The sequence below is a fragment of the Drosophila persimilis genome, unplaced genomic scaffold (assembly GCF_003286085.1).
Source record: "Drosophila persimilis strain 14011-0111.01,24,50 unplaced genomic scaffold, DperRS2 tig00000622-arrow-arrow-pilon, whole genome shotgun sequence".
NCBI lineage: Eukaryota > Metazoa > Arthropoda > Insecta > Diptera > Drosophilidae > Drosophila > Drosophila persimilis.
In genome coordinates this window covers 1,584,217-1,601,714 of record NW_020825326.1, presented here as the reverse complement: position 1 = coordinate 1,601,714, position 17,498 = coordinate 1,584,217, and the positions used below count along the sequence as shown (strand labels likewise).

General features: G+C 48.2%; 4 protein-coding genes across 10 annotated transcripts; 1 reads left to right on the top strand and 3 right to left on the bottom strand.

Annotated features, from left to right (window-relative positions):
* The first annotated feature begins 5 nt into the window (after positions 1–5).
* On the top strand, positions 6–1,285 carry LOC6600206. The gene is made up of 2 exons (XM_002025270.2): positions 6–817; positions 880–1,285. The coding sequence occupies exons 1-2, from the start codon at positions 704–706 to the stop codon at positions 1,264–1,266; spliced, it is 501 nt and encodes a 166-aa protein (XP_002025306.1). The 5' UTR covers positions 6–703; the 3' UTR covers positions 1,267–1,285.
* Positions 1,254–5,507, bottom strand: LOC6600205 (pleckstrin homology domain-containing family A member 8). 4 transcript variants are annotated; one of them, XM_026990832.1, is made up of 5 exons: positions 4,816–5,506; positions 2,168–2,344; positions 2,012–2,067; positions 1,684–1,941; positions 1,254–1,615 (listed from the first exon to the last, which is right to left on the bottom strand). In XM_026990832.1, exons 2-5 carry the CDS (start codon positions 2,286–2,288, stop codon positions 1,451–1,453), a joined length of 600 nt encoding a protein of 199 aa, XP_026846633.1. In that variant the 5' UTR covers positions 2,289–2,344; positions 4,816–5,506; the 3' UTR covers positions 1,254–1,450. The 4 variants fall into 4 exon arrangements, with proteins under 4 accessions (XP_026846633.1, XP_026846635.1, XP_002025305.1 ...); XM_026990834.1 differs by lacking the exon at positions 4,816–5,506 and adding an exon at positions 2,580–2,804; XM_002025269.2 differs by lacking the exon at positions 4,816–5,506 and adding an exon at positions 2,489–2,570.
* Positions 2,014–10,405, bottom strand: LOC6600203 (putative zinc metalloproteinase YIL108W). Of its 4 annotated transcripts, none has more exons than XM_026990828.1 (2): positions 8,697–10,405; positions 2,014–2,067 (listed from the first exon to the last, which is right to left on the bottom strand). In XM_026990828.1, exon 1 carries the CDS (start codon positions 10,305–10,307, stop codon positions 8,697–8,699), a length of 1,611 nt encoding a protein of 536 aa, XP_026846629.1. In that variant the 5' UTR covers positions 10,308–10,405; the 3' UTR covers positions 2,014–2,067. The 4 variants fall into 4 exon arrangements, with proteins under 4 accessions (XP_026846629.1, XP_026846628.1, XP_026846630.1 ...); XM_026990827.1 differs by lacking the exon at positions 2,014–2,067 and adding an exon at positions 2,283–2,344; XM_026990829.1 differs by lacking the exon at positions 2,014–2,067 and adding an exon at positions 6,320–6,637.
* Positions 10,406–10,664: 259 nt separating this feature from the next.
* On the bottom strand, positions 10,665–12,442 carry LOC6600201 (putative inositol monophosphatase 3). Its single transcript, XM_002025265.2, has 2 exons — positions 11,518–12,442; positions 10,665–11,456 (listed from the first exon to the last, which is right to left on the bottom strand). Exons 1-2 carry the CDS (start codon positions 12,062–12,064, stop codon positions 10,918–10,920), a joined length of 1,086 nt encoding a protein of 361 aa, XP_002025301.2. The 5' UTR covers positions 12,065–12,442; the 3' UTR covers positions 10,665–10,917.
* Positions 12,443–17,498: the final 5,056 nt, after the last annotated feature.

Sequence of the window (17,498 nt, the reverse complement as noted above, 5' to 3'; positions counted from 1 at the left end):
CTAGGAACACAATATTTATTTACTATATGTATAATGGATGGTGGCTTACAGGATATAACTATAATCTAGCATGGGTCTGTTGAGCAATATCTTGTGAATCTTATGAGCTGGGAATTGTGTACAAATTCGATTAGAGATTTCAGATTTTACTCGAGCGGCTTGAGATTAGTTGCATTGGGGGCTTACGTGATCTGTTTGCGGATGCTGATACCGATTGGCAGGTGTTGAGAATGTGTTCGATGTCAAAGTAACGGGCGCCAGTAAGCTTTGTGGGACTTTTGACCCTAGAGTCGTGACGCTTTGGTATCTACTGTCCTTTGGGGCTGGGCTCGACAGTTGGCTGCGCTTTCAAACCTTGGGACGCAGCTTACTTCCGATAGTGAAGGAAGGAGTTTCTATCCGGCCTTAAGCCATACTTTTATCGATGACTCAGCAGAGTGCTGCAGCAGGCGGCTTTTGCCCAGAGCCCTGGTATCCCTGGCAACTCTGGAAAATGACAACAAATGCAAAATGCAGGGAATAACGTGCTACTCGGTATCCGGACGAAGTAGCTTTATAAAGAGGCAAAACCTGTCAGGGGTGCCACAGTCGAAGAACGGAGCTCAAGGCATCTGACAGCTGACAAGTCCCGACCCCAAAGAGTATATCTGAGTCTCTGAAGAGAGAAGATCCAACAGTTTGCGGTTTGTCCAAGAGTCGAAAAATGTTCCAAGCGACTGAGCTGCGGTCCTGTCTGCTGCTCCAGATGCTGCTGGAGGCGAATGTCTACGTGTCCGCATTTTGGGCCGTGAACTATCTGCTCTACATAGTCGTACACGTAAGTTCTGGGGTGGATCCTCCCCAATGATCTGCATCGAAATAAACGAAGTTCCCTTCCAGATGGACCAGCCATGGAGCTTCGATACCTTGGTCCTGTTACTGGCATATGTGCTGGCCGTGGGCTCGGAGATAGTGCGTCTGAATGCCACCTTTGCGGTGAATCTACGCCCAGAGAACGCCTCGATGTGGCTGCTCTTAACAGTGACGCCGTGTGTCCTGTTCCCGTCCATGGTCTACCTCCGCCTATCGTTGGGAGATGACGCCCGCCTCTGGCCTCACAGCATCTCGTATGCGGTGCTGGCTCTGATCGGCCTGGAGGTGATTGCGATCCTGGTACACAACATAAGCAAAGAGCTGGATGAGCCAAATCGGCAACTGGCGGATGTTAGCACGCATCAGAGCCCTGCCCCTCAGAATGAGAATCAGAGGACGCCTCGCATGGACTAAAGCTCTGAGGTTTATTGTGTTGTTAGCGACAACAACCCTCTCTAACAGCATAAAATAAAATAAAATAAAAATAGGCTACTTTTAGCTACAAGCTAGATGCAACTGTGCAGAGTAAGTGCGCGTCTAAGGGGCAAGCAAAAATCATCCATCTATCCAAACGGGAATGAGCATCCCAAGGCACCAGCTAGTGGGGAACTTCATCTAGGTTGTGAGCCTTGAGCAGTGCATCTATCTTGTTCAACTGGGCCCGCATGGTGGGCAAGTAGTCGGACATGACAGCGAGGTTCTCCTCCTGATCCTCGCCCTGACCGAGCAGCTGCTTGCGTGTGGGTACCCATGCGTAAATGATCTGGAAGAGAGCATTAGCAGTGTAATTTAAGATGGAAAAAGGCGGAAAATAGCCTCACTCCTCCTTACCTTAATGGTACTCTGCACGATAAAGCCGTGGTACTGCTTCAGGGTGCGCTCGTAGGCATTCTGCAGATGATGCTTGAGCGCCTCCTGCTTCTGGTCATCGTTGTAGATGTTCTCGAAGAAGATGCAAATCAGCTGGAGGCCCCGCTTCAGCCAGAGCAGGGCATTGGGGGCCACGTTCTCCCCCTTTATATTCAGGACGATCATATCCTCCAGATAATGGTGCTTGAGCACATTCTCGCCGTAGACTCTGCTTAATTTCTGACGAAAGATACACAAAGTGGGTTGAAGTACCTACGTTGGAATCGGGTCTTGGGTTTGTTTCTCTTACATCTATATTTCCATTCATGTCGTTAATCACGGGCGTAAATAGCTTGCCAAAGGTTTCTGCCAAAAAGAAATAAACGAAAAATTATCGTCGTACAAAACTGGTTAGATACTGTGTCTGTGTCTGTGTGATCAAGTGGGGTGCGTCTGGTACTATCACCTATAACTGTCACTATCTCTAGGGCGGCGTCGAGGAACGCTCGAGTTTCGATCTTATCGGCGGCATTGCCCGGAAATCCCTTCAGCGCCTTGAATTGTATGCGTGCTGCTGATGCGCTCATGGTTCTCGAGTTCTTTGGTTCTTGGGTTCTTGAGTTCGCTGCGTCTGGGTCTGCGTCTGCAGGGCAAATGAAATGGAAATTGAAATCGAATATGATAGTGATAGTGAAAGTGAAAAGGAAAACCAAAATAATAATTCAATGCTCAAGCAGTGCTTTGCTTTATGGACACCAATTGGTTATCTTATCAGCAAGCAGCGCACCTGCTCAACACCTCTGCCTGCACCAAACTACGAATATTTCAACTCTACTTTGTCGAATCAGTTTTCACTATTGAACCCCGTTCGGTGCTACCGTTGCCTTCCGTTCCCGCTGTGCTCTTCGCTTTTCGCCGTTCGCCGTTCGCTGCTCGCTGCTCGCTGCTTGTGTCCACTGCTCTGCTGTGTCGTCGATAGTGAGAACGAATAGAATACAAGTTTGCCGCGTCGGCCAAGACGCTGACGCTGACGCTGACAGTGCCAGTGCCAGTGCCATTGACGCTTCGGGAGAGCGGGCTCTCAGTAAGCCGCAGTAACCCCTTTTAAGATGCGGCCAAGACCCAGGCCAAGCGCATTCACTAGTAAAAAAGAAGGTGCCACTCTCTCTTTCTGTGTCGCGCGCGCTGGACCGCGACTGTGTCAAAGTAGGTGACAGTCTGTTAAGTGAGCGATTTCTGGAAATGCCTCACCTCAACACTAACAACTTGCGAAGTACGACCAGTCGGTGCCGTCGTTCCCCAGAGAGTAAGTAAGCTCGGGCTCAACTGACGACAGCGATCAACCGAAGCCACGCTAAGCACCCGAAGCACCCGAAGCACCAGCTGCGTACGAGTATGTGTGTGTGGTGTGTGTATGCGCCTGTGCGTGTTCGTGTGTGTCTCCTCGACAAAGTCGCCTCCCCGCTGGAAAAGTTCACCGAGTCACTTTAATTTTCCATTTTTTAATCGAAAATGTATCTTCTGATTTTACATATGTAACTTTTTTTTAGTTTCTTCTTTCGCTTTTGGTTTTAAAGAATTTATGGTAACGCTTGTCAAAATCTGTATCACACTTGCCAATCATAGGTTTATTTTTGTTAACAAACAGCAAGGAACGGCAAATATTACGAACATATGTAGCTCCATATGGTCCAAGAAAGGATTACAAGATTTCTGGGCCTGCTTTTCACATCATTCAAACGTCATATTTCGGTTTTTATTGAAACATTTTAATTTAAAAAATAAACTATAGAAAATAATGAAAAATACAAAATAACATCTAAAATAAATGTAATTAATGTGTAACACCCAGAAAGAAGCGTTACCGACCCTGTAAAGCATATATATTCTTGATCAGCATCAATAGACGACTCGATATACATAGCCATGTCTGTCTGACCGTCCCGATGAGCGCCTAGATCTCAGAGACTTTATATCCAGTCTCCTGTGATATTCAACGGTTACAAGTCTAACCCTGCCACGCCCCCTCCGGCCTCGACAAAGAATTAGAATCTCTGGACAATATATCTGACAATATCTACCAGATTTCTGAACCTGGATCAGATCAAATGAATATTCTAGCCAGAAGGAACAAATGACATTGCAGTGGACCCCTGCAGACCCCTACAGACCCCCGCCACGCACCACTCATTCTCTCTCTCGCCCACTCTTCCTCTTCCTCGTGCAGTGTCCGCCTTTTGGCGGAGGGGCATACTTTGGCATAAATAAAATGGCTAAATACACAATACAAGACTGGGGTAATAAATTGAAAACATCCCAAAGAGACGTATTATTATGTATGAAATGCATAAGAAACTCCCAAAACTCCCGATTGTATTCCCTGTCCCTCTCTTCAACGGCAGCTTGGCATTGAATGTGTTTCGCCTGCCAGCGGTGCGGCTCCTATGGGGGACACTGAACGCGTAATCCCAGACAAGACACGCCTATGTCATGTCCTCGCCAGCATTAAAGCTCGCATTGTATTGGGGACCAACGAATCGTATCTGAAACTGAAATACGAGAGGCCCGGAATTTGTAATTTCTTCAAAAGATGGTCCCACGCTGAGGTGAATAGATTATTGGCACGATGTACTCTCGACACACTCTGGGACCAGTTTCGGTCCATGGGGAGAGCCGTGGATCTCCATGCAGACATACATTTACGCATATATTCTGTCATAATATCTCTGTCATGTCAGACGTAAAGGATGCCTGAATGCAGAGGGTATGCTGTGGGAGTACAGGAGACCATGTACAGAGATCTTATATGGAAAGTGGCAACGGGCCAAGGGAGCGAGATCCTCCATGTTCATGCCTGCCCTAGGATTGGATTTGAGAACTGAGCGCAAAACCAGAAGAGGTTGGGGGTCTGAATATGCATAGTCTCCTGCTGTGCGCTGTCTGATGTCCGTGTCTGATGTCTACATATGTGTGTCGAACTAGGGGGCGTAGTCGAAAATATGCTAGGGGGCTGCGGCATTTCGAGAGTTATGTCGTTACCGAGGGAGGGGTCCCCACGAACAAGATAGGACTAATGTGTGCTAGTGCGTGTCTCCTGGCCCTTGGCCTGCTCACCTGACAATCCTCATCCACACGCGAGTGTTTGCTCCCAAGGATGCGGGGTAAGATTGTCCTTGTCCAGAAGGTTCTCCTGCCTATGACAAACTCCTTTGGGCATATTCTGTGCGTTTCATATATTTCATATTTCGATTCAGCCAGTCCACTTCCAGTCCGCTTCCAGTCCCCGCTATTATTCCACTTCCAGTCCACTGCCACTATTCCACTTACAACCTCTGAAGCCCGATGGATGACCTCTTCTTTCGCTGCGGCGATGGTTCAGCGATCAGCTTCGTTCGACCATTGGTTTTGGTTTTGGTTTTGGATTGTTGTGTCCCTCTGCTGCCGCCGCAGGGGTGGCCGAAAATGCATGTTGCATGCCCTCCTGGTGGAGAACCTGTGAGGTGAGGTTCTTATTCTCACATCATCTCCCTATTTCGGGGAACGTAGAGAAATGGTCACCTCGTTTCGCTTGTTGAAGCGCACCCGGAAGAGGATGCCTGACGCGCTGTACAGGAAGCTGCGGTGCAAGTTGCGGCCCTCTCGCTCCTGCCCTTCCACGTGCTCGATTAGTCCCTGCGGCAGGTGGCGGTTGTCGATCCGGACCCTCCAGTGGGCAGGCGCCTCCACCCACCCCTCCAGGGGCGATGCTTGTGGACGCGACAGGGTGCCTGTCTCCTCAGGGTCCACTATGACGATCAAAGGCTTCATGGAGTCCTCCTGGTTCGGCGAGAGGCTGCGGATGTGGTAGGTGACGTGCGGGTTGGAACGTGTGCCGGCACCGCGCTGCTGCTGTAGCCACGCTCGGGCCGCTGCGGAGGTGCTCGGGCCCTCGTCGAGGGCAGGGTATGCTGTCGGGATGGCGATGGCGATGGCCAACGCGCGCTCCGGGGTTGAGGCTGCGCTGCTTGTCTCGCTCTGATATCGCAGCCACTGCCGCACAGCGGCAGATGTGCTCGGCCGCTCGCCTTGGTCTGGATAGCTTCCTGTTCCGGTGCCGGTGTTGGTGCTGGTTCCGGTTCCGCTTCTGGCCTTAGCCTTGGCATTGGTCCTGGCCCTGGCCTTGGCCACCACGGACTTGGTGGCGATGTGCAGGGCACGCTCATGGCTTGAGACTCCTCCACTGCTCGTCTCGCTCTCGTCCCAAGCCGTGGCGTCCAGGGGACTCTCCGGCTCTGGCGACGGACAGGGAGTGACGCTCGGTGTGTCGATGTCCTGTAGGATGCGATCGTCGTGGGATCTTGCAGCGGCCGGTGGGGTCGGAGGCTGGGACTCCGGCGTCAGAGCCAAGGAACCTGTGGGCTCGGCAGGCTCCTCGAGCTCCTCGAGATCCGCCAGGTCCTCGACGAAGGCCCAGTTGTGCTCCAGATTGGGGTCGGTCGACACGCTCTCATCCTCCCACGGCATCGGTGTTGGGGGTCGGGGTGGCGTCAGTTCCTCCGCCTCGTTGTCCGGATTCGAACCCGTCGACCAGCTCTGCTCGTCCCAAGGCAGCAACATCGGGAAGCGCGGCGCCTTGCGTGCCGGCTTGTTTTCGTTGCTGGCTTCTTTTTCTGCTGGTGTTGGGGGCAGACGGTCGCCCAGGGCCTCGTCCGGCTCGGGAATGGCCAGGGCGGCCCAGAGATGTTCCGCACTTGGAAGCGGGTCCGCCAGCCCCGGAATGGGGAGTCTCGGATGTCCGGCGTTATGACCTACGGCTCTGCCGCGGTCTGCGGGGTTCGGCATGTCGTCCCCATGCCCGGCATGGGTCCGCATGCGGACATCCTCGTCTCCGGCGTCGAGGGCCTGAGGCTCTTGGGCCTCCTCGGCGCGGCGCACTTTGCGTTGCGACTCAGACATTCTGTGGAGAAGCAATTGTTGGTTAAATTCCCTCCTTAAGTCCCGAGTACATAGGTCCCCAGAAGCTACATCTCTGACCTTTTCGGACCTATGCGTGGGATCTAGGAGATCACAGCCACCGGCCGCTGCAGATCTTTAACAGGGGCCCTTGCCACCTAATCCCTGGTCGTCCCGACTGCAATCGCTGTACAGGAGTTTGTTTGAAAAATGTACAAGCTTCAGTTCTGTCTGATTTACAACCAAATCCTCTGGGGACAGCCCTATTGGGTACAACAGTATCTTGTATCTTGCAAAACCGTGAGCTCTAACAGCGCTCCCTTCCCTCAGGGGCACCACTCGGTGCCATGGCATTTGTTTCGCCTACCAGCGGTGCGGTTCCCATGGGGTACACGGTCCGCGTAATCCCAGAACAAGACACTTTCTCGAATTATCAGATTAATTATGTAGGCCTCTTTTCGCAATTTGATTTTCAGATTTTCAGCCCGTGTCTGGCGAGCCCTCTAATACTGATTGGGACTCTACTTAGAGGCACTTAGGGCTAGAAATCAAGGCTTGAATCAGTAACCCGCTGCAGCTGGAGCAGCAAAGAAATTTCAAACGCAGGTTTATTCCAAGACACTCCTCCTCCGTGTGGCTCTTCAAATCCGGAGGAAACATTAGGTTTCAATGTGAGGTGAGGTGAGGCGGGGCGTGGCGAGGCGGGGGGTGTATCCATCAGGATAAGCAGAACAACTTTTCGCATAAAGAATCCCGGCTTCGAGGGTGTGTTTCTAGGTTATCTATAGGTGATACGTATGCACATTGTATAGGATATGGGTTTTGTTCAGATCGACGATAAGATCCGATCTGATAAGGCAGTGGACGGACACTGGTTCGGCCACTGATCGTTGAGATCTACTGTCCTGTAGGTACCCGCAACTCTGCAGAGTCGGAAGTTCTTCTTCTACAATAACACTTGACCTGCGGTTAAGGCTTCCCTCGCTTGCGTTCAAAACAAATAAATACGGATACGTATAATGGCCCTAAAAGTGTTCTGCATTTCCAAAGGGGTCCTTCAATTGAGTGTGAAATATGATGGCCAGATGCCAGGGGCCAGGAGGTCCACATTACAGGATTAAAAATTCAAAACAAAAGGTTCCAGCGTCCCCCCCGAAACGTATCATAATCCATTGGCAAATCTATACGCAAGTATTTTTAGAGCCGTTTGGGAGCCACTCCAGTTGGGGCTGCTGTCCTGCAGTTCTACCCAAATATAATTACACTTAATAGGAGGAAAACTGATTTTTCTTGTGGGGTTCCTGCTATCATTACATGGCCATTATTTATATTGTCCATAGTCCCCCTCTGGGCGGAGGGTGGACAGGGATACCCCCCTGTAAACGTTTCCTCAAATTGAAGGCGCCGGTGCGGTTCCCATATTTTGGCTGTCCCTCCTGGCGGTACTCCAAGAGTTAGTGATATATTATGGTTGTGGGGGATGTGGATTGTGTAACACCCAGAAGGAAGCGTTTCCGACCCCGTAAGGCACATATATTCTTGATCAGCACCACCAGCCGAGTCGATATGGCCATATCCTTCTGTCTGTCCCAAATCTCAGAGACTACAAGAGCTAGAGAAAACTGATTTTGTATCCAGACTCCTGTTATATGAGCGTCTGCCTATAAAGATATGCAAAATATGCGAAAACCCAGAGAAGTAGAGCATGCTCACATCTGCTAGACTGCAGAATCAGACTGAATCAGATCAGAGCATTATTATAGCCAGAAGGAACAAGTGATATTTCAGTGGCTTCGATAGCGGTAGCTTTAGCTGCATTTCTGTCTCTCTCTCACACACTCTTCGTCGTGCAATGTTTGCGCCCTCTGGCGGTGGTATAAATGTAGAGTCGCGGCCGCAGCTGCGACCATCAACGTCCCCCCTCGTTTTTTCTAGAATATGTCTATGGTTTCCTTCAGTCCTGTCCTGCAAAGGAGACTCCGTTCAACTGGTGGTCATTGGTGGTCATTGAGTGAGAGCAGCCGCAAAGTCGTGCATCATTCGGAGATACTGGGATTACTCACCTAGTGGGAATCGGCCTCGGCCTCGGCTTCGGCTTCGGCGTCGTCGCAGGCCAATCTCTTGGTGTCTCCGGACGCGGTCAGGACGAAGACGTAGTGCGTGCGCTGCTCGGCCAGGAGGTGCCACAGGGAGGCGGGTAGCTGGAAGCGGTGCTCCTGCTGTTGCTTGTCGCCGGCGCACAGCTCTTCGTAGTGGGCCACCAGGCTGTTGAGGTTGCAGCGCAGCTCGACGAGCCGCAGCGGCGTCGAGGACACGATCTCGCGGCTGGCCTTGGACAGGTGGATGGCCGCCGCCGTCTCAGTGGCAGAGGGAGGGTTCGGGCTCAGCCAGCGGTGGTGGGCCAGTATCACGGCACAGTTGCGGGCAAAGTAGAAGCTATCGTTGCGCCGCTGGCCGTGGTAATTGTCCAGAAGCTGGCTGCTAGGCTGCTTCAACTTCAGTTGGGTGAGCCGACTGCGAGTATTGGTCCCTGCTGCTGCTCCTGCTGCTGGCAGCGTGGCGGACGAGTACGACTGGTCCACAATTCGCTGCGGCAAATGCTCGGTGACCTGGTCAACGGTGAGGACGCGGTTGAGGTAGTCGAAGCCCTGGCCCATCACACCGTTCAGGGTGTGGCCCAGGTCAAAGCAGTGACCCAGCTCGTGGCAGACGGCGCCCAGGGTGCTGGCGTAGACGCCACCGTAGGTGCGTCGGTAGTTGCTTTCGTCCGGCAGCCGCGCGACGTCCACTCGCTCTGCGCTGCGCACGCAGTCTCCGATCTCCGCGAATGCTCGCGGCCAGGAATAGAAGTGCGCACTCCCGAAGAGGGCCAATCCTCCGCCCCCCAATGCGGCGTGGCCGCGCAAGTGTCGCCGGATGTTCGCGTACGAGAGGTCTCCGCTGGCCGCTACTGCCGCGCCGTCGTACCGCGTGCAGGCCACAAACGCGACAAACTTGAGATGTAGCTGCTGGCCCCACTGCGCACAGGAGAGGATCTCCCCGGCAAAGTGCTGCCACAGCTCGTCCTCGGTCTTGGCGAGGGTCTCTTCGGTAGTCAGTTGGCTGCGGAAGAGGCGACAGGGGCCGTTAAGGGTAAAGGTGCGATTGGCAAACCCGGCCGCGTGCAATTTGTGGGCGTAAATGCACTGCACCAGTCGCAGATTAAGATCGATAAGTGAGCAGCGGGCAGAGTGATCTGAACGTGCGTTTTTTTCCTTTTCCTGCTCCTGTTCCTGCTCCTCCTCCTTTTCGTCCTGGCACACTATGTAAAGGGGCTGCACACGGTAGGGGCTGCTGCGTGGCTTGTAGGTGAATCGAATCAGCCTCGAGCCGCTGCAAGAGCGCAGCTGCAGGAGGCAGGCTCTGGAGGTCACTGCAGGCTCCTCCTGCCTCTCTCTCTCTCCTTTGTGCAAATCAAAGAGGAGCTTGAACTCCCCAGCGCTGGACAACTGCGTCAGCTGTTCCAGCGACTCGTCGCGCAGCTCGAGGGTCGCTTTTAGCTGCTTGGCCGCGCTGCACTTGGGCTCCAGCCGGCCCTTGATCAGCAGAAAGCTGTGCTGCACCTCTTCAGAGTCCTGTAGTTGCTCGACTTCGATGCTGTGGATGCGCTTGCAGCCAGTGACGCTGCTATTCATTTCTCTCCTCCACAGTTTCCATCGACTTATCCAGCCGGCGTCCGCAAAAAAAACACACCCACACACTCACACAAAAAAATATGCAGACCCAGACGACACGACGATGCGCACAAGACAAGCACAAGCGCACAAAAAAAACAAAAAAACACAAAAAGCTGTCAGAACGCAATGTAATTGGAATCGATTGCAGGTGCTATCGCAATCGAAGGCAGCCGTGCGCGCGCCCAATTCAAAAAAGCCCACAATGCTCCCCACTCAAAGCGACTTTCTTCAGAGCTGTTCACCCCGGTTTCTCGGGGTTCACGATGCGGTCGCCCCATCCCATCAGACAGACAACAAGAATAAGATAGGCGTGAATTACGAAAAAAAAACAGGTTTTTATTGTAGAACTTAGAACTATTCTCGTATGCTGTATATGCTGCCCAAGCAATGAACAGATCGATGCGAGGGTCGATGGTCGATGGGTTCGGCCTTTGAGAAATGGAAGTAAGAGCACACACGACTCGACCTTGAGCAGTGCAGAAGCGGGATCACATGGAGCAGTAGCACATGGAAGATTGGCCTAAGAGCAGGAGCTAGGAAAGGGCTCCGTCTTTAGAAACTACAACTACTACGTTAGCTGGCCGTTGTGCGCAGTGCGGTACTTGACCAGCTGGTCCATGTACTTGTCGTGCTTCTCCAGAGTGGCCAGCAGTCCCTCCGTGTTAACCGGCGACTCATCCGGGCCGTAGCGGATCAGTTGGTCGTTGAGAGTGGTCATGGTGCCGCCCAGGGCGTGCAGTATGGCATCTCCGGCACAGATATCCCACTTCTTGATCTTTGAGGTGTGCAGGTAGGCGGTCGCATTGTTAGCCACCACCTGGAGCACCTTGTACCCGGCCCCGGCGGCCGTCAGCAGATTGACCTGCTCCCCAAAGATGCCGCGGGCTAGATCCTTGGCACCGGCGGTGTGCGAGCGCGAAACGGTGATGATGGGCAACTCATTCTCCTGGCCATGCGGCGGATGAAGTCCTGCGAGATATTCGGACATGGAGTTACCCACCCAGGCCCATGCAGTCTGGCCATTAAAGGGGCTGTGGATAACCCCAATCACGGGACGACCGGCCACGGCCACGCACACCATGGTGGTGACATACTCGTACAGCTCCTCTGCAGATCGGGGAGAGGATTCCGTTAATTGAGGCAATTTAAGAGGTTATATTTAATTTACCAGTAAACTCCTTGGTAGCATCCAAAGGATCCACCCAGACTGTGACATCCTGGGCATTGACAGACACGTCCGGCACCTGGGCGGTCTCATGCAGGACCGTGGGATCCAGATCGTAGCTGTGCGACTCTTTGCAGTGCTCCTTGTCCTCCTCTGAGAATATGCGGACACGTGGAAATATGCGCTGCAGGCCCTGCTTCATGACGCAGTGCGAACGACCGTCGGCATCGGTAAACGGATCGTTTACGCCTTCGTCCGTTTGGCCCTTGCTCCGCTCTTTCAGCTGCCGGGAGCGGGCCACGTCGAGCACCTCGAGACCGCCGCGCTGCGAAGCCTGGATGGCGGCGATCAGCATCTTGCGCAGGTTCACCCGGTTGGGATTGTCGCTGCGCAGCTTGCCATAGATGGCCGGCCGCTCCTCCTGGTGGAAGTTCAGAAAATAGACCAGCACAATGGTCAGCAGGATGGCGAAAATGGTGGCTGGCACCCGATTGATACGTATGGAGCGTCCGTTCATCTTACTGGTGCTCTGGCTGCTGGTGAAGCACATCGGGAGTTGAGAGGTCGGCAGCAGGTGAGACCAGCGGAGCGGTTGACTAGCGGAGCGGCGAGGAGAACGTCAGAGACTGGCAGCGGCGGGGCACTGCCAGATCACCAATGTCTTTGATGCTGTATCTGTATCTCTGGCTGTATTGTATCTGTATCTGTATCAGTATCTGTATCTCTAGCCGTGGCTGTATTTGTGGCTCTTCTGTTTGCCTTCGACTCTAGCACAGCAGTACCAGCTAAGCCAACAACAATCCACCTGGGCAAAATGAAGAGGCAGAAAAATTAGAACGCAAACGTGCCGCCAGCGGCAGAGCTGCTGCTCTAACACGTCCACGTTGCGCGTTTTCGTATACCCCACTTCGTCAGGGGCTTTAAGACAAACAAACAAAAACAAGTGGCCGAATTAATGCGGAAACGGCAATAGACAATAACCACCAGCTGTTCCAGGCTATCGATAGTGTGTGGTGTTTGTTAAATATATATCGATAACAGTGGCTCACAGCTTCATTGAACACAGATGAATTGTTATAACTTATAAAAAAAATCAAATAGGCTGTTTACACTAGGGCTGCGTTATGCGTCTTTGCCTCTTGCCGGAGACGCAGTTTTGTTTTACACAGGATAAGCATAAGGGCATAGTGTGTCTATTCGTAATATTTGGCATCTGAAGCCACTATCACCACTAATAAAAAATAACAGCAAGAAAGCAAATCAAATTTTTTGCGGAGAAGGGTAAAGCTAGGCAGATTAAGTAGGTTTTCATACCATTCATTACAAAACGTCAGTCTTTTCAGATAATAAAGTCAGTTACAGAAAGAAGAAGCTATGGCAAAACAAATGGCAGAGAAATGGGCCAACGTTGATCAGAAACTCCAGGAAGACTCAAAAGCAGTTGAGCGTCTGAATGAAGAGATCAGACAATCGGAAAATCGTCTGGGCGTGAGGATAAAGCAAATGGAAAGCCGACTCGAAACCCGTCTTGAAAATCGGCTCGAATATAGACTAAGTCAATGGGACAAACGGCCGTAAAGCGTGCCCTGGAGCATCGCTATGGTGGTGATCATAGGCGTGAAATTTAACGCCTGAAGCTGAAGGGCAGGGTGCAACGTTATGGAGAGTCTCTTCAAGACTCAAGTTCGCGACGCAAGAAGAACGTTCGAGGAACGGAGTTTGAAAAGTAGCCGATTTCAGAGCCGATAACATTTCATAAACAAATTACTTTCAAAATATTTGCTTATTGACACGATGCACGCTGAATACCCTAATGACAATTATCCTAATATAAAGTCATGTATGAAATGCATTATTATGTATTTTGTACATATTGGCCTTTCCGCGGAAATATAGCGATATTTTTTTGTAATTGATTGAAAGCAAATTTAACCATTTGGCATATAATATCATGAACCTGGATCTGAAAACCTATTAAGATAAGCAAAAGCAAACTAAGCTGTTGGTTAAGGAACTATGATGTGATTTATGGGAGCACTAATAGAGATATCCTATTGTGTAAATAATCGATAGAAACTTATATAAATCATCTTTTCAAATAACTTAATTGCTTTCGAATATTCCAACCCGTTCTGCAGAGTTTTCGATTATACTAGATTAAGCTAAAATCGACAAATATTTCGAATCGGATATGAAAAACCTGGGTACAATTTTTGTTTTCTATGAACGTATGTTCGGGACCGGACCCTTAATTCCCATTTGCATGCACATCTGTACATTCGCTAGTTATATTCGTATATTCTCTATTAAACAATTTTATTATATTATAAATAATATATTATTAAATAATTATATTCTTAGATTCCGCTCACGAACACGTGTTTAACAATGGCTTCCACCAATAAAATGCTACAATGGTAGACTATGGTCCCAACGACCACCTATGTTGGCCAAAATTAATAACTCACGAACGAAACAAGATTTTTGTATTTAGTTTTTTGTTTTGTATATAAATCGATAAGCAGTGTATTTAAAAAACAATACTGATATTTGCAGAGATCCTTGTCTAAAAGCAGGGCTAACGCCTCGTTAGGTAAGATAGGTGCCGGCTTTCCGACTGGGTCCTGTACAGCCTTACGAACTAATTTAGCCTTCTCTGGGCATAAATATAAACGTTTTAAAACAAATGCGTGCTCGTATTTGCCTCGTTTTCGTGGGGCCATGCTTGCCGCTTGAATCAATAAATTCATTTTTCCTCCCTCTGATACAATAAGATTTGCCTTCTTTGTGCTCTGCGATCTTTTTTGGAATATAACAGTACAGGGCGTCCCACTGACTTTAAGACTTTTGGCCAATCTACATATTTTCGTTCAAACAACTTTGAATCTGACCTGCATTTTTCCCGTTTCGTTGCCGAACGATAACAAATTTTCAATTCAACTGACATGTATGTCGCCATTAAGAGTCGTTTTCAAAAATTTGAGTACCGCATTTTCCCTACCCATCTCTGAATCCCATACGGCAAACAACTCTTCATTTTCGAATTTGAGGTTACGATTTATTCAAATGAAAATTTCAAGAATTGTGGTGAAAAGTGGAATTTCTTACTATATACATTTCAACGAGAATATATCAATCTACGACACACAAAAGGTTTCAGGGTAAGACTACGTAGGACTCATTTTGTATACCTTTTTAGAAACTAGTTTTCATTACAAGTTGGCAGGTGCTGAACGACTCACTTTATTCTACAATTACGAAGACATCACAACTTCTAGATACCGACTGATTAAAATTCATCACAAAATTTAATTTTTCTTGTCGTTTTTCAATTTTTGACAGATTTCAAGTTGTTATTAATCAGGCAGGCTCCGTTTTTCATTTACATTTGCGGATTATGTTTTCACATATTTTTGCTATTTGCACCAAAATTAAAATTGTTATTGCCTGACCAATTTTATCCGAGGCAAATTTGAGATCTGGTTAAAATGATATTATTTATAAAGAAAGCAAAAGTCAAATTATGAATATGATATTTTTCACTGCACGTGCTTTTCGATAACAACAGCTGGGTTGAACAGCTGATTTTGCGAATGTGGTGACATCTATGTAATTTTCTGGTACGCAGCTTTGATGATCACTCTTTTTCTAATGCAGAGTGATCAAAGTTTTACTTTTTAAAATTAGGTTTTGGCCAACAAAAGTGGTCGTTTGGATACATTAGGATATCACAGGAGTGGATAGTAGTAGCCAGATGAATCGGACGGCAACTACCTGTCCGTACGAAGGGAGAGCGAGAGGGTTCGAAGTACGGTTAAAAAAAGGATATGAAGCAAAGATAAAAGTAAAAGGTGATATTTTTAAATATTTATACATATGTTCCTATATAAATATGTAAATGTACATACACGTATCCGTATGTCGTATCCGTATCCGGCCTGCAAAGTGGATGTGAAATCCTGTTAGGGTGCACTGTGGCTCCCTCAAATTTGAGATCTCCTTTTGGTGGGCATTCAAATGGAATATGTTGCGTTGTTTCGTGCTCCATTCTACTGAACCTACAAGATTCTATCTCTAGTTTAAATTTATTGAGGTGATATCTCAGGCAACTCTGTCCTTTCTATACCCGGTTTTCAAAGAGTACAGGATGTGTAATGGGGTACTATGGATGGATGCTGCAGTTCCAGAATATGCACCACGAGCAGATTAGCAGCAGGCATTCGAGATGAAACCCAAGGCTCTAGCCGGCTGGTCGACGCGTACCATGTTATATTGTCGTACTACTGAAGATAACACGGCTGGGAATATTGGTGTGGGTGGCGTGGAACCACCGGCAGGCCCCTGACCACTGGCCCAGCCCTGCAGATGGTTCTTCACATGGTGTGGTGCGCGACAAAAAGCCGTATCACCGAAAGTTCTCGGAGGCGGAGCCCCTACCTGTTATCCGGGAGGCCCGGGACACATTGCAATGATGTGAATTAAATGTTAATGCATCAGTAAGTAGCATTTTTTCATTTGGATTTAATATTCGTTTGCGTTATATTTCGATGAGAAAAAGTTTCCGTTTTGAGAAAGTTTTCCGAAAATGAGAGCGCCAATTTTTCAATAGACTGAAAGATCGCTATAATTCTAACTATTGAAATCGAAAATAAATTTTAGTTTTTTAAATAATATCTAAAACAAAAAAAAGGGGAACATACAAAAATTATCTAATATTTGTACTAAAACACTAAAATCCAAAATAAATTAAATTTTTTTAAATAATTAAAACAAAGAAGAAAAAACGTACGGATGCCTCATTTATATATTTTATAATATGTAAAAACTGTTGTTTTTTGTTTTCTTTATGAGAACTATTGTAACAAGCTGGATTCAATATCAGCGTTATAATATATTAAAAAATATTAAATATATCGATATTTTTCAGCGATATATTCCTTTGTTCATGTAGGATTTGAAATTTTAAATATGTTTTACGCGCGAGTTTTTTATATTGCAATTCATTGCTTTTTAGGGCTGCATTTGTAAACTATCGACTAAACATCGCATAGAAGAGTAACATCCCACAGGGATGGTGGAAATACTGAGAAATTTGTGGAGAGGAAATTGCAGAAATGGATGGTGGCCAGTGTGAATAAGGTATATGGGCACAGAAAAATAGCGTCGATTTTCCCTGACCACTAACCATACCATACCATAAATACAGTACCATACAGTATATTGATGTGCTAACACAAGCAAGACGTCTTAACAGAAATTTTTGCGACAGTTCCCGGAGCAGACTGACCAACAGACCAGAGAACGACTTTGGGTAATTGCAAAAATGTTCATGCATGAAAATCAACAGAATAAACTACTTTAGCGTTGACGGATTCTACATTTTTCAAGCTTGTTTTTGTTTCGGCTCTTTGATCCTTCGGCTCAACAAGGATCGTATTGATTGTGATGATAAACACAGTGAGTAAATATCAATTCATATAGAATTATGGTCGGCGCGAACCGAATGCCTTTTCGGGTGGGAATTCGTACTATCGGCTCTCATCGGGTCGCGTTAGTAAGAAACACACAAATGTTAGATAAGATTGTATTATTGAGTATAAATGTATGCGAAGGATGGCGTTTTGGCAGCACGAGTTGATTCTATTATGATGATACATTCCACAAAATGTGCTGAAAAGCCTGACCAAAAAAATATCGCCTTCAAATATATTATCAACAAATATTAATATCGATATATTGATGTATATTGATACAAATATATATTGATATATACAATATATTCTGAACGTTCATCCCTAATTATGAGGTTGTTGCTGTGTGGCGGCGCTCCCCTCCAAAGCGCAAAGCGGAATCCCAATTGAACGGAAATTTTGTCTTGTTTCCTTTTCTTCTGTTCAAATATAACAAAATTTTTTTGCTGTTATAATTTTTTTTTCTGTTTTTCGGAAGCGCAAATGTTAAGAGAAATAAAAGTGCGTGCGCGA